Below are 14,900 nucleotides of genomic sequence, written 5' to 3'. Positions count from 1 at the left end.
CTGGCAAACCCGTATCTCCAAAAATATTTACATTATGATTCATAACAGCACCATCATAGATATGAAGTAATGACAAAAACCATTTTATGGTTGGGGGGTCACCACAACATGAGAAACTATATAAAAGGGTCACAGCATTAGGAATGTTGAAAACCACTGTTCTAGTCACAAACGCTGAGAAATAAAACATTCAAATGAAAGCCCATGCATCCACTTAAGCAGACACCATCAGAACACCTCAGCAAAGCTGCACTGTGCTCCAGTTCCTGTGACCTGTTGTTCTGACCCCATTCCTCTAACGTGTGTGTCTCACAGAGAACAAACAGAAGCAAACAGGAGGCATGCCATTATCACCCAGTGATCAAGTCGGCCCCACGGTACCTTTATCTCTGGGATCTGCAAGCAGGTCATCAGCTGAGCAGGGACTTTCCTCACTGCCCTCGTTGGAGATGGTGAGGAAGGACGTGGGGGACACAGACTGAGAGCGGCTGCTGTTGTTGCTCCCCTTGTCTGCGCCCCCAGGGGTCTGTGTGTCAATGCTGCGAGTGCTGCTGCTTCTCTGTGCAAGGGGCGGAGGCGCACGATGACCATCTGGAATATCCTGTGGCTGTTACAAAATTTTAAATATAGATGCTTACACCATTGATTTTGAAATTTACTAGCAGTGCACCCAATGTCAACATTCCTGTGTGGCCAGAAACTCACAAATCAAATTCTAAACCTGGCATGGTGTCACAAATCTGTATTCCTAGTACTTGGGAGGCCGACACAGAAGGATTCTGATTTCTAGGGCAGCTGGGCAACATAGCAAACAAGCAAGCATCCACACTTCTCCTACTGTACTGCACTGAAGGATACCATTTACTGTTATTTATAAAATTATTACATACACACACACACACACACACACACACACACACACACACACACACACACGGTTCCTAGAAGAGGCAAGGTAAAGTGATATTAGTGACATTAGGTGGCCCTTGATTCCTGTGCCCTCATGCCCATTCCTCCTCAAAGTTTCTGTTTTTTCTCACACAACTCTTCCTGATGAGTGAAAGGCTGATGACAGCAGCTCTAGTTACAGTAGAATCAAGGGGACACGTATGAAAGCTCACTTAGCAGACAAGCCAGCTCCCTCTACAACCTTGATTTCCTTAGCTTTGATTAGTCAGGGAAAGCATACTCTATCCATCCTGTAGAATGGAAGGCAGGAGTGGGAAAGTTGTGTGTTTTCAAAGCTAAACCAAGCCAAGAATGGTGGCACACGCCTTTAATCCCAGCGCTCGGGAGGCAGAGGCAGGCGATCTCTGTGAGTGCGAGGCCAGCCTGGTCTACAGAGTGAACCCAGGACAGCCAGGGCTACACAGAGAAACCCTGTCTCCAAAACCAAACAATACAGCTAAACCAAGCTCTTATCTTTTGTTTGTTTGTTTGTTTGTTTGTTTGAGATTGGATTTCGGTTATATAAACCAGCTTCAAACTGGAGACCAGAGTAACTGGGATCACAGGCCAGCTAGCACACCAGTCTTCACATTCAGGGAGAGAATTTCACACATCTGTCAAGTATTTCTCCAAACTAATTTTCCCCTCACACAAGGACAGAGGCTGAGATAAAGAAACTTCCACTGATTCATAGAGCGTTTCTAAGCGCACTTTATGAAGATGCATGTCAATTCAAATCAAGTCACCATGACAAACATGGAGCAGTCGGGCTCCTCTTCAGAAACAATCTGCTGCTCTAACTGCCCCACTCACCACAGAACTAATCGCACTTGTTATATGCATTTATAACAAAGGAGGAGGATATTGCCCATCTGATATTTATTTTCCTTCTTTCTTTCTTTTTTGTTTTGCTTTTTCAAGACAGAGTTTCTCTCCATGTAGCCCTGGCCGTCCTGGACTTGATTTGTAGACCAGGATGGCCTTGAACTCATAGAAATTCATCTGCCTCTGCCTCCTGAAAGGTGTGGGCCTGGCGCCCATCTGGTATTTTCTACAAAACCAAACCAAACCAAACCAGTTTCTGTTAGAGGATCTGAATCTAGGTCAGGCCAGTTCATTCTGTGAAATACAAAGAAATTAAAATTCTTCAATCACTTTCATGGCCACAGTTTTGTGTTTTTGTTTTTGTTTTTTTAAACAAATGAAAATTTCATTTTCTTAATAAGAACAAATTTAAATATAGCCAACAAAAACAGGGATTTGTTTCAGAGCTCTGGAGCTCACAGCAAGGCTGCTGTGAGGGTGAAGACTACTTACAACCAGCTGCTCTTCCTTCTCCCCCGTCTCTTTAATGATGATCTCGATCTCCTGGTTCAGCCCCTCCACACTGTTCCGGAACCTGGAGCCTGAAGACTTGGTGATGGGGACAGCGGGAACGAGAGTACTCTTTGGAGCTGGAGCCTTAAGTGAAGGTGAAGAGGTGATGAGAAGTTTTCAAGGGCATAAGTCAAGAACAACCAAATCTGTATGTTAGGGTATGAAATGTAATTTAAACCTCAAAGCCCAAACAGTGAAGACCAGACTCTCAGAAATGTGCCCATAGCTGTCACAGACTAGAAAGGCTACTAAGAAAACAGCAAATATCCCAAGAATGTCAACCTCTGAAATGCTTTCTCGGGGCCAGAGAGTTGGCTGTGTGCAAAGGTGCCTGCCACCAAGCCTGGCACTGGAGTCTGACACCCAAGATTCACGTGGTAGGATCCATTCTCAAGTCTGTACATAACAACAGGACTGCATAACTGCAGATAAATTTCCTATAACATTCCTTTAAACCACTACTATAATGGTTTTAATAAGTTCAGTCCAGGAAATAAAATGCAGCCAGGTGCAGTGGCACACGCCTTTAATCCCAGCATTCCAGAGGCAGAGGCAGGTGGATCTTTGTGAGGTTGAGTCCAGCCTGAACTAAAAGTGAGTCTAGGACAGCCAGGACTACACAGAGAAACCTTGTCTCAGAAAAACAAAAAAAAAATTTTTTCCTCTTTTTTCCAATATCCATTTCTTAATTTTCTAATTACAAGTTTTTTCACTGTCACAGTATTACTTTCCAAAAGTGACATACTAAATGAATATAGACTATTACCTATTCCCCTATAAGATGCTCAAAATAAAATACAGAACAAGGTTAATGGGGCTATCTGTCTAAGTTAACAGCAACGGCGAGTCAGAGTCCACTGTCCTGCTGCCTGACAGGGATCTATGACTAATTCACTCTCATCTCCTAGGAGACTGGCAAAGAGACAAAGGCTGGCGTGTCTCCAGTCATTGACCTACAGCTTCAGTCAATGGTGATCTTACTGTCGCATACAAAGTAGTACAAGTTTTATTTCTTCTCTTTTACTTCTGCTCATCTTTAACATAAACAAACAAAACCAAACCAGAGTAAGCACAGTCTTTGGGACCCAAAGGTCCTTGGGAAACAGGAAATTTGTGAGAAAGAAGCCAAAATCAATCTTTGAAGTGACTCCTGGCTGTTAGTGTAGAGCCCTCACCTTCAAGGTGGTCTCAGCATCCTACCTCCTGCGCAGGGACCTTTCTTCACCTATAAGGAAGGGCTCAGCATCCTAATCTATGATTTTTGAAATGAGATAAGAGTACTTGGCCCCATGTTCTTCCCAAAATGGACACACTATTTCTTAAGTAGTCTTTCCTTTTTGGGGGGCATGGGGGGAGGTTTGAGATAGGGTTTCTCTGTGTAGCCTTGGCTGTCCTGGACTCGTTTTGTAGACCAGGCTGGCCTTGAACTCACAGAGATCTACCTGCCTTTGCCTCCCAGTGCTGGGATTAAAGGTGTGCGGCCACCACCACCCGGCCTAGTCTTTCCTTTTTTTAATTTATTTTTTTGTTTGTTGTTTGTTTTTCGAGGCAGGGTTTCTCTGTGTAGCCTTGGCTGTCCTGGACTTGCTTTGTAGACCAGGCTGGCCTCGAACTCACAGCGATCCACCTGCCTCTGCCTTCCGAGTGCTGGGATTAAAGGCATGTGCCACCATGCCCAGCTGTCTTCCCTATTTTTAATCCTTCCGTTCACATGTCTTCTTTTCACTATACTCTATGGCTTCTCAATATTTACTCAATTTTAATTTCTTTTTTTTTTTTAATTGTTGTTGCTAATAGTGAGTTGTGAGGTTTTTTTGGGGGGGTGAGGTGGGGCAACCCACAACAATTGAGACAAGCTATGAGTTAATTGAGTTAAGCTATGTAACTCAGGTAGGAGTAAAACTCATGATCCTCCTGCCTCAACATCTTCAGTGCTGACATTAGAGATCTGTCATTATATTCTTCCTTCTTCAGATGGAAGACTTATAGGTAACATTCTCTCAGTCACTGACAAGAACAGAACCTTCCTCACGCGTCACAAGCCCCACAAAGCTGGCAAGACCACACACTACCATTCTATGGGGTCTTCTCTTCACTGTTGCATTCTTTCTTCTCCTATACCAGTCTCCCTCCCAGGTTCTCACTTCTCTCTCTCTCTCTCTCTCTCTCTCTCTCTCTCTCTCTGTGTGTGTGTGTGTGTGTGTGTGTGTGTGTGTGTGTGTGTGTGTGTGTGTGTGTTTGTTATGCAGCCATCGTTCCTAAGTCAGGGTTCCTCTTGTGTGTAATGAGATGACACAGTGACACAACAGAGCAGGCTAAGAGCAATCTCAAGACTCAGGACTATAAACATGTGTTCTAAACCAAGTCCCTTCCTCCTCCTCCTCCTCCTCCTCCCCCCTCCCTCTCCTAACTTATTCTAACTGCCATAACAATATCAACAAGACCTCACACTGGGCTTTCAGCTATGCATCTGCTACAGAAACAGGGAAAGAGACTGTGAGGAAGACAATGTGTCACAGTCTTTGCGAAATGCTGACCTTTGATATTAGGAGCATAAAGACAAATGATTAATAAGCTTGTTTGGTAAAGGAAGTGTAAGAACTTGCCATGCTGAGAAAGGCACAGCCAGGAACCTGGCAGTCAAGTGGCTGACTCCACACACCTGGTCTGATGATATTTTCTTTTCTTTTTTCTTTTTTTCTTTTTCTTTTTCTTATTTTTTTTTTTTGCAGTAGCAACATGAACTTTATTCTTTTAGAACAGTAGTATGACTGTTTACAGACTTTGAAAGAACTAGTTACAATAGTTAACTAAGAATAAAGCAACGAAAGCAGACAGGGAACATCAATATTAGGTCTAATAAGCTTCCGTCTAAGTATGATGCTAACCCAGCATGATAAAGAGAAAAGACCAGACATTGATTATGCCCTCTGTATCTCGAAGCAGGATAAGAAGTTAAACAGATTTTCTTAATAATATCTCCTTAGCAGCCACTATTTATCAAAAGTTTAATCTGTCTCAAGCAAAGGAAAAAGAGAAAAAAAAGAGGAGTGTTGAGAGCTAGTCATTCTAGTAAGACCTTGCAGCTCTTGAGAGGTTAAGTAGGGGGTTTTAACTAGTACTAAGAACGGAGTCAAAGGCAGTATATAAAGAACAAGACTGTCTACATCTTGTAAAACTTTACTTACAAACAGGTGGCAAGGCAGCTGGCTTCCGCATGCTAATTGGGTCTTAAATATGATCTGGAAGTCACGGGACTAACCTTTTAGTTTCCTTCCACCTTCCCAGGTCACTGTCTTACTGCTCCCATAAAGACGCGATGCAGGAGCCTGTATTCCCAAAGCTTTGCTTTTGGGATTTGAAATATTTAATCATGGCATGTGAAATAAACCTGCTCTCTCCTTGCCAAGGAACACTAGCCAGTATGATCCAGACAGAGAAAGCTCTATGGGTGAGCCACTTACTGCCCTCCATGGGCTAAAGCTGTTCATTTTCCATCCTAAAAGACACTGAGACAAAAATTATTACTCCCAATCTTCAGGTAATATAACTGAAACTATGAGAGGAGGTTTGTTCCATGGCCAATGATATGGTAGCATCTTGCTCCAGCAAAGTGGGTTAAACCAGAATGTGTAGCTGGAGCTGGTCAAGGTGCACGCCTTTAACCCCAGCACCTGGGAGGCAGAGGCAAGTGATCTCTGTGAATTCAAAGCCAGCCTGGTCTACACAGTGAGTTCCAGGACACCCTGGCGGGGGGTGGGGGTGGGAGGGTCCCAGAGTAAATAAATAAAGACACTTTCTTTAAAATGTGTAACTGGTTATGTCTCCTAGATGAAATACCATTCTGTACACTTGGGGGAGGGAAAAGGCTGTGATTTAGTACTTAAACCTTGTTTCAAACATGGTTCTGGACATTCTGTCCTAAGCAATCACAAACAACCTAGAAGCAAAGCGGTTTCCTTCCTCACCTGGCTCTGGTTAATAGCTGCATGGTTGCCATGGAATGGAGACTGCCTTTCTTTATCTCGATGATGACGACTGCTGTGTTTGCTTCTCTGCAGCTGCTGGCGTAATTTTGCGATCTAAAAAGGAGAACAAGCAGGAAAGAGTGTTTTCCACACTAAATAAAAACACATTCTTGCTTAATAAGAACCAAGAATATTTATCCTTAGTACTTTGAAAACTTAAACCATACTACAAAATCTAATTGAACAGTATTTTATGCATACATTCACATATATATGTATAGATTTAAAGAAAAACAGAAGTATAGTCAACATTTTCCTTAGTCTTGAAGCTTCTCAAGTAGTATATAGTTTTCAGCATTTAAATTATGCTCTTAGAAATAACTTATTCTCTTCTTGCCTTTACAAATACAAATTTTAAATGATATGTACAAAGCAAGCCCAGTGTGCTGGTTAGAAATATCCTCCATAGGCTCACGTATTTGAGCACTTGGTCCCAAGATGGTGGCACTGTCTGGGAACGTTCTGGAACCCTTTGGAAGTGAGCCCTCCTGGAGGAAGCTAGAGCTTTTATAGGCTTACTCCAATCTCTCTGCTCCCTATGTTTTGATGAAATGCATCATGCCTCCATATTCATCCTCCTCCCCTTCCTTTCTCTCTCACCTTAAGCCAAATAAAACCTCTTCTCACCAAAAATAAAACAAAACAAAACCAATAAAGATAAAAGCTGGGAGGTGGTGGCACACACCTTTAATCCCAGCACTCGGGAGGCAGAGGTAGGTATATCACTATGAGTTCAAGGCCAGCCTGGTCTACAAAGCGAGTCCAGGACAGTCAAGGCTACACAGAGAGACCCTGTCTCAAAAAACAAACCAACAAAAGACCCTCTTCTCACCAAGTTGCTTTTGGTCAGAGTGTTTTATCACAACAACAGGAAGGAAACTAGAAGGACACCAAGCCATGAAATACACTTAAGATAAAAATCTTTAAGTAGCAAATGCAATTTCTTGTTTTCTGAGCCAGGATGTCATCAGCCAAGTGTATTATCTACTTTTGTATTGCTGTGAGAAAATATCATGGACCAAGGTAATATAGAAGAAGGACGTTTATGTGGGACTGCATCTTTGAGGGAGTCCATGATGGCAGAGCAAAACACAGTGGCTGGAACGAGAAGCTAAGAGCTCACATGTTTTACTTCAAATATGAAGCAGAGAAAAAAATGGGAACGGCGTCATGACTTGGAAACCTCGAATCCCATGCCCCCCAGTGAGATGTTTTCCCAGCAAGGCCACACCTCCTAAACCTATCCCCCAGCAGTGTCCCCAGGAGAATATGGGGGACATCTCATCCAAACCACCACGGAAAGGGGAGCCTTCAACTCTTGACCCTTCTGCCTCCCCACCCAAGAGCTGCGGTTAAAGGCATGTGCCAACATGCCTGGCTGCAAATACAATGTCAATGGCTATTCGTTATTATCCTTGACTGAATTTCTCTTTTACTTCTGTTATCGATAAATTGCAATGCTGTTAACTATTAATACAGAAAACAATAAACAGAGTTATCCATAACCAAGAAACTAAATTGCAAAAATATTATCATATGCAGAAAAAATGTCAGTTTCTCAGTCACACTAATTTTATGAGTCTGATGTGTGTATATATTTCTAAGTACACACAGACTCTCCTATTTAAAACAAGCCTTGCAGCATCAGGTTTATAAGGTGTGCCTTTCCTAGTCAAATCTTTTTCCTTTTTTTTTTTTTTTCAGAGCCGAGGACTGAACCCAGGGCCTTGTGCTTGACCACTCAGCTAAATCCCTAACGTCCTATTCAAATCTTTTTATCTTATGGGGTTTTTGAGGTGGTGGTGGTGGTGATGGGGAACTGGCTCAGCTGGCTCAGAACTCAGAGTAATCCAATCCTCCTGCCTCAACACCCTGACTACTTATAGTATGCTCTATGCTAACATCTAGCTTCACGCCCTAAAAAGTTTATCAAATCAACACAGTAACTTCTTCTGTTACTATTTTCTAGTAAAAGAGGGGAAGGTGGAGATGCCCTGAGTGGGTAGGTGTGTGGTGGTGTGCACCCTGCGCTAGGGTGGACCAGCCTGACTTCCTCATAAGCAGGCAAACTGTTTTGTTATAAGGCCAGAACAAGTTTATTTCTGTTTGCAGCAAAATTCAGGTTGACATGCTCCCCACCCTTGTGGAGTTTGACTCACACCTTGATTGTACCCTGATGTTCTGCCAAATCATTTTGAAATGTTCAGCTAAGTTCCCACAGGCTCTGGAAATCCCACAGCCCTTGAAAACCCCACTAGCCTTGCAGGTTTTTTGGGCCTCACTTTTTCCTATGTTCAATGCTTTATTTTCAAATATATTTCAAGCCTCACTTTTTATTTATTTTTTTACTTTATGTGCCTTAGTATACAGGTGTCAGATCCCTTGAAACTGGAGTTGTAAACTGCCATGTGGTTGCTGGGAATTGAACCCAGGTCCTTTGGAAGAGCAGGCAGTGCTCCTAGCCACTGAGCCATCTCTCCAGCCCCCTCAAGGCTCACTTTAAAGAGATAACCCCATTTGATGGAAAATAAAGCTTGCTTAATTTGACCAAAGAATTTGCGTGACGGTGTTTACTCTTGTTCAGTGGAATTGACAGGAGGTGGAAGAAAGACAGGTGGATCCCTGGGGTTCACTGGCCAGTCAGCACAACTGAACAGCTGTGAGAGGTTCAGTCAGTCAGAGATCTTATCTCAGAAACAGAGTGAAAGTAGCCGACATATTGACCTCTGCTCTCCACACATTCATGAATAGGCACACATACCCTCACACAGACATGCATGCACACTATATACTGCCAAGAAAAGTGATATCTGCAGTTCACAACTTTAAGAAACTAGCCAACTGGAAAAGCCAAGTTTCTGCTGCCACAGACCATTCTGCTGACCTCTTTGAGCTGTTCTGTGCTGCCCCAGGATGCTGAGCGCTTATGAGACCCTTTCTTCTTTTCAGCATATTCTTCAGCCCATGCACTCTCCGTCTATTGTAGAGGAGGAAAAGAAGTAATTTTAACAAAAAAGCATTTAACACACTAGACCTTTTCTACTAAAAATGTATGCTACAAAAAAATTAGAGATACTAGACATATTTTAAATTTGTCAAGATTCTGTTATTTTGTGTGTGTGAGTGTTTTGCCTGCATATATGTATATGCACCGTGTGTCTATGATGGCCGTGAGCTGCCATGTGGGTGCTGGGAACAAAGCTGGGTGCTCTTCAGTAACGGTGCTCTTCATCCCTGAGCTAGTTCTCCAGCATGTTTTTTTGTTTTTGTGTTTCTCGAGACAGGGTTTCTCTGTGAAGCCTTAGCTGTCCTGGACTCACTTTGTAGACCAGGCTGGCCTCGAACTCACAGCAATCTGCCTGCCTCTGCCTCCCAAGTGCTGGGATTAAAGGCGTGCGCCACCACATCCGGCTTCTCCAGCATATTTTAAACACCAAGAACTACCCAAAAGTCGCTTAGCACCAGTTGATTATAGTCAATATTTAACCTTTCCTTCATCTCTATTACTAGTAAGGCCATTCTTATCTCTTTAAATGTGTAAGTACACAGAGCATAGGACAGAGAGGCACAGTAGCAGTAGTTAATACTCCTGAGCTTTTAGGCTAGGATTCATGGAGTATGCCTTTGATCCCAGCAGAAGCGGGTGGATCTCTGTGAGTTCAAGACCAGCCTGGTCTGCAGAGTGAGTTCCAGGACTACATAGAGGGACCCAGTCTGAAAAAAGGAAAAGGAAGGGAAAGGAAAGGAAGGCCTCATGGGTAGGAAGCAGAGAGGTCTAGAAACAAACTTGGCACAAAGCCTGAAATATTAACCTGAGACTGTGCAGAGGACAGCCTCAAAAACATTAATCCTTAATGGCTATACCAAAATTGGAATTTAAGTTTCAGAAAATAGAAATATAAGCGAATTCTTGACATAAGAAAATATGTTCAACCTCATGAATAGTACCCTTCCACCACAAGGGTCTTGAGGGCTGAATTCAAGTCACCAGGTTCTGGTGGCAAGCACCTTTACCCACTGAGCCATCTTCCTGGCCCAGGAATAGATGGTCGTAAATTCTACACTGGCACAGGGGTAGAAAATGTAGAGGGGAGTAAGACCAGCACGAATTCAGCACCCAGTGATCGCCATCTGTGTGTTTTCTAGTGATGCAATCTTTTCAGCTTTTTGTGACTTTCTTACTACACAACAATAAGGACCAGTAAAGACCAGATAGATATTCCAGTTCAAAGCGACACACTGGCAGCAAAGCTTAAATGTGATGCAGCAGCAAGTGCAACCAGTGCTAGTCCCAGGACTCTAAACCTCAAAATAAAAATCAACAGATTTATTACCAAAGGCACTGCTACAACAAGAAATTGAAGACAGCTCAAAATATTAATCAAAGAGTCAATTTTTCTCTGTTCCTCCCCAGAAGATGGTTGCATTAAATTCAGTTCATGTAATGGTGCCAGAAAATTTCATGTTGGACATTTACAATCCATAGGCACAGGGTATTTTAATGAAAATCTAAAAGAAAGTTTAGGACAGCCTGGTCTACAGAGAGACCAGGTCAGCTAGGCTATATAAAGACACCCTGTCTTGGAATATGAACAAAACAATAGCTTATTTTGGAGATGGGTTACACAGTTTTGTCTCCTGACAACTCTTTTCCAACTGCCTGGTTATGAAAAAAGCTCCAATTCAATCCTTTACACAGCATCTCTTTGAAGTTATGTACAACTTAATAAAGAAGCAATAAATGATTTTTTTTTAAAGCAAAATTAGTACATGAATTCTTCCATGGACTGGAACTAGGGGCACACAGGCACTTTCTGTGGCAAAGACTTCAGGACTTGACTACTGCTGAGAACATTCAGATCTACGAGTATCTAGGAATATACTCATGAATATTCAGGAGAATCATTTCCTTATGAAAAGGCTCAAAATGTCTTCAAGTTCCTGAACTTTAAGCAAAAGGCTTCTACAGAAAACAATAAAAGGAAATGGAGGCGTCTCCGGGACCACGGACCACTGGGACACCAGTCTTCCCTCAGCACACCGTGGTTCTTCGGTGGCTTCAGCACGGGGCCTGCCTCGCTGCCCCACCATCCTCGCAGGCTCACTGAGGTGCTTTTTAACTTAGGCCAGTTGCTAGTTACTCTTTAAGTCTTGCAGCTGTGGCACACAAAACACTCCAAGTACAGAATAGTCTTCCTGAAGTGGCTGGGGCCAGACTTCATCTTCTCAAAGCTGCCTATCCTGTCCTAACCAAGGGAATGCAACTTCCTGGAATAACTCCTGTATGTAGAATGTAGTTTCTAATTACAGTTGGTTTCTTGGTTTTTTTTTTAAAGATTTATTAATTTATTATGTATACAGTGCTCTGCCTGCATGTACACTTGCACACCAGAAGAGGGCACCAGACTTATTATAGATAGCAGTGAGCCACCATGTGAGTGCTAGAAATTGAACTCAGGACCTTTGGAAGAGCAACCAGTGCTCTTAACCCCAGCCCTATTATTATAAATTTTCAAGTCCAAATTCCCGGTACAGAAATATTGTGAGATTCTAGCCCAGCTTCTAAGTAATAAACAGGAAAGTATGTCCACTATTATCTATCACTATGGGAATTACTTTTGAGAATTTTTACAAATGTACACTCCCAGGTCAAACAGAATCCAGCAGAGCATCTAGAAGGTAGGCCTGGGAACCTGCACTTCTGAGGAAATTCTGATGTTCACAATGCTTCAGAGTACAACAAATAAGAAACCTACCTGTGTAGCCTTGTCCCTCATGCAGGGTGCTGCTTGCCCACGACTGTCTCGGGGCCAGTGCCCAGCAAGGTATGGAGCTGCAAGAGTATCCAGGGAGGAAGTGCGCCGGATAATGCTGGAGGGACTTGAGGAAGGCGGGCGTGTTTTGTCACCTGCATATAAAAGAAAAGTGTTTAACTATTAGCTTAGAACCTTTAGCCTTCAGCCAAGCATTTATTTATCAGCTAGCTATGCAAACACTAAGTCTGACTCTAAGAAGGCAAATGTGAATAAAAGCTCTTTAAAAGTATAGTGCAAAAGTCTCCAACTGGGGAAAGGTAAGGGCAATCAACTACCAACAGTGAAATGGTTTAGCAGCTAAAGTACTTTCTGGAAAAGCCTGACCTGAGTCCATTCCTAAAATCCACATAAAGATGGAAAGAATCAACTCTACAAAGTTGTCTGTGGATCTTGACACACACACACAAGCTGTGACGTATATATGTCTATAATAGCTCCCATACAATATACACACATAACAATAATAAACCTTTCAAAGGGCTTCAGGAGTGGGAAATACCGCTCAGTAGTAAATGAAGCACAGACCTAGTATGCATGAGGCTTTGGTTCCAACTACATAAATAAAACCAAAGCCCAATAAATACATGTAGACATTAAATAAAGCTTAAAAAAAATTGTGGGCCTGTAGTGATGGCACACACTTTTAATTTCACCACCTGGTGGGTTAAGGCAGGAGGATCTGTGAGTTCGAGGCCAGCCTGGTCTACAAAGAGAGCCCAGAGCAGGGCAGGGCAGCCAGGACTACAAGAGAAACCCTGTCTGGGGGTGTGAGGGATTCTGGAATAAAGAAAAACACAAAACATAGGATTCCACCTAGGGAGTGTTCAACTCTCAGCACCAACTCTGATACACAGCAAGCAAGGGCTAAGGTTCAGCTTCAAACTGTACTCCATTAGTAAATTCCCCCAAGTGTTAGCCCCAAGAATTCAGCGGCTTTTTATTTCCTGAAAGGGCCTTGGCCATGGTGTAAGCCAAAGCTGGGGTTTCTTTGGAATCACAAGTAAGAGAATGCTACACAAGTAAACTGAAGGGGCTCAGTGGTTCTATATGAGAGCCAGCCAGAGCAGGGGGGAGGAGGCAAGTGCTAAGAGTGCCATCATAGGGCACACCCGAAGACAGACGTAATGGGACGGCTACAGAAGGGAGAATTAGACAAGGAAAGAGTATCACTTTTATATATAAACATAAAGCATTCAGGGTATCAAAGGGATTACAGAAAGCCAGCCCTAATTTAATCATTAATACCCCTTTTTCACATCTGTGCATCACTTATTTAGCATCCGTTAAGCAGGATTTTCTCCTCTTCTGAAAAAGAATGGCATGGTAGGCATGAGGTAGAGGGAGGAGAGACAGTAACCTGTTGCTGAATATCTAACTACTTGCTGTAATATGAGATGCGAATCCAGGTTTCTTGGGATTCTTTCCACCAATGAACGCTCCTGGACCCCACCCTAAATCTACCAAATCAAAATCTCTAGGGAGTGAGCCCAGCAGTTGTCTACAAAACTGATTATTTCTCTGGTGCCCAGCAAATTTTTTTCTTGAACATACCCAACGTCAACCTCTGGCCTTCACATCTGTGTACACAAACACTCTCTCTCTCACGTGTACAAATGTAATCACTATACATACAGAAGAAAAGTGTTCACTATAAAGAAACCTACAAGAGTGCAAATCCCAGAATTCCAGTTGGTAGCCAAAACGATGTTTTGTTTTCTGTAACACAACAGACCAAACCTTGGTAAACCAAAATAAACCTCAGTGCCTTTTAGCACCACACATGTGATTTTTGTTTGCTTGCTTGACTGTTTGTTTTCAAGACAGGGTTTCTCTGTGTAGCCCTGGCTGTCCTGAAACTCACTCTATAGAACAGCCTCTACCAAGTCTTGGGATTAAAGGCATGTACTGTCACACCTGGCTGTTTGTTTTGTTGTTTTTGGTTTTTTGAGACAGGGTCTCTCTGTGTAGCCTTGCCTGTCCTGGACTCACTTTGTAGACCAGGCTGTCCTCGAACTCAGAGCGATCCACCTGCTTCTGTCTCCCAGTGTTGGATTAAAGGCATGCACCACCACCGCCCGGCCCTAAGTACTATTTTTTAAACTAACAAAATGATGAAAAGATATAAAACTTATTATTAGGTTTTGAGATTTTTCATATTTTATATCTGAGTTTAGGGAGGCTACAGGCCATGGGCCAAATCTGGTCCTCATACTACTAATCTGCATGTACATTTTCAAATGGTTAAGAAGAAAAAAAAACCAACTTTTTAAAAAGATTTATTTATTATTATGTATACAGTGCTCTGCCTGCATGTATACCTGCAGGTCAGAAGAGGGCATCAGGTCACATTATAGATGGTTGTGAGCCACCATGTGGTTGCTGGGAATTGAATCAGCACCTCTGGGAGAGCAGACAGTGCTCTTAACCGCTGAGCCATCTCTCCAGCTCAACCTCTTGAGTCTTAACCTCCCGGAGGAATGCAGCTGAGGGTCTCAAGCACACTGCTTGATGAATGGGAGGCTGGTTTTATGCTGAACTCATGCTCAGTGCTGTCCAACTCCAGGGCTGTTCTCAGTTGATGAGATCCACGTCGAGGAGGGGAGGACCTTGTTCTCTCTGCACTCTGCTTGCTCTGACCCTCCTGCTGACTGAAGGGTTAAGCTCACTGGTATCTGGCGCTCCTGCTCTCTGTGGTTTCTCACTGAGCTGTCTTTCTCCTTGAGGTTATAGC

At 43.0% G+C, this 14,900-nt stretch overlaps 1 protein-coding gene across 2 annotated transcripts in view; it reads right to left on the bottom strand.

The window, feature by feature from the left end:
• Positions 1–14,900, bottom strand: part of FAM117B (family with sequence similarity 117 member B) — a 74,925-nt gene that overhangs the window by 13,365 nt on the left and 46,660 nt on the right. Inside the window, exons 2-6 of one of the 2 annotated variants that reach the window (XM_084778680.1) lie at positions 12,110–12,261; positions 9,238–9,330; positions 6,294–6,407; positions 2,266–2,409; positions 382–607 (exon numbers count right to left, since the gene is read on the bottom strand). In XM_084778680.1, the coding sequence (XP_084634806.1) occupies positions 382–607; positions 2,266–2,409; positions 6,294–6,407; positions 9,238–9,330; positions 12,110–12,261 (729 nt within the window). Of the gene's footprint in view, positions 1–381; positions 608–2,265; positions 2,410–6,293; positions 6,408–9,225; positions 9,331–12,109; positions 12,262–14,900 lie in introns of both variants that reach the window. The other variant, XM_084778681.1, reaches the window with a different exon arrangement.

This window comes from Acomys minous, assembly GCF_964271855.1.
Source record: "Acomys minous genome assembly, chromosome: 4".
NCBI lineage: Eukaryota > Metazoa > Chordata > Mammalia > Rodentia > Muridae > Acomys > Acomys minous.
The sequence above is the reverse complement of the archived record's forward strand: the minus strand, read 5'-3'. Positions and strand labels throughout refer to the sequence as shown.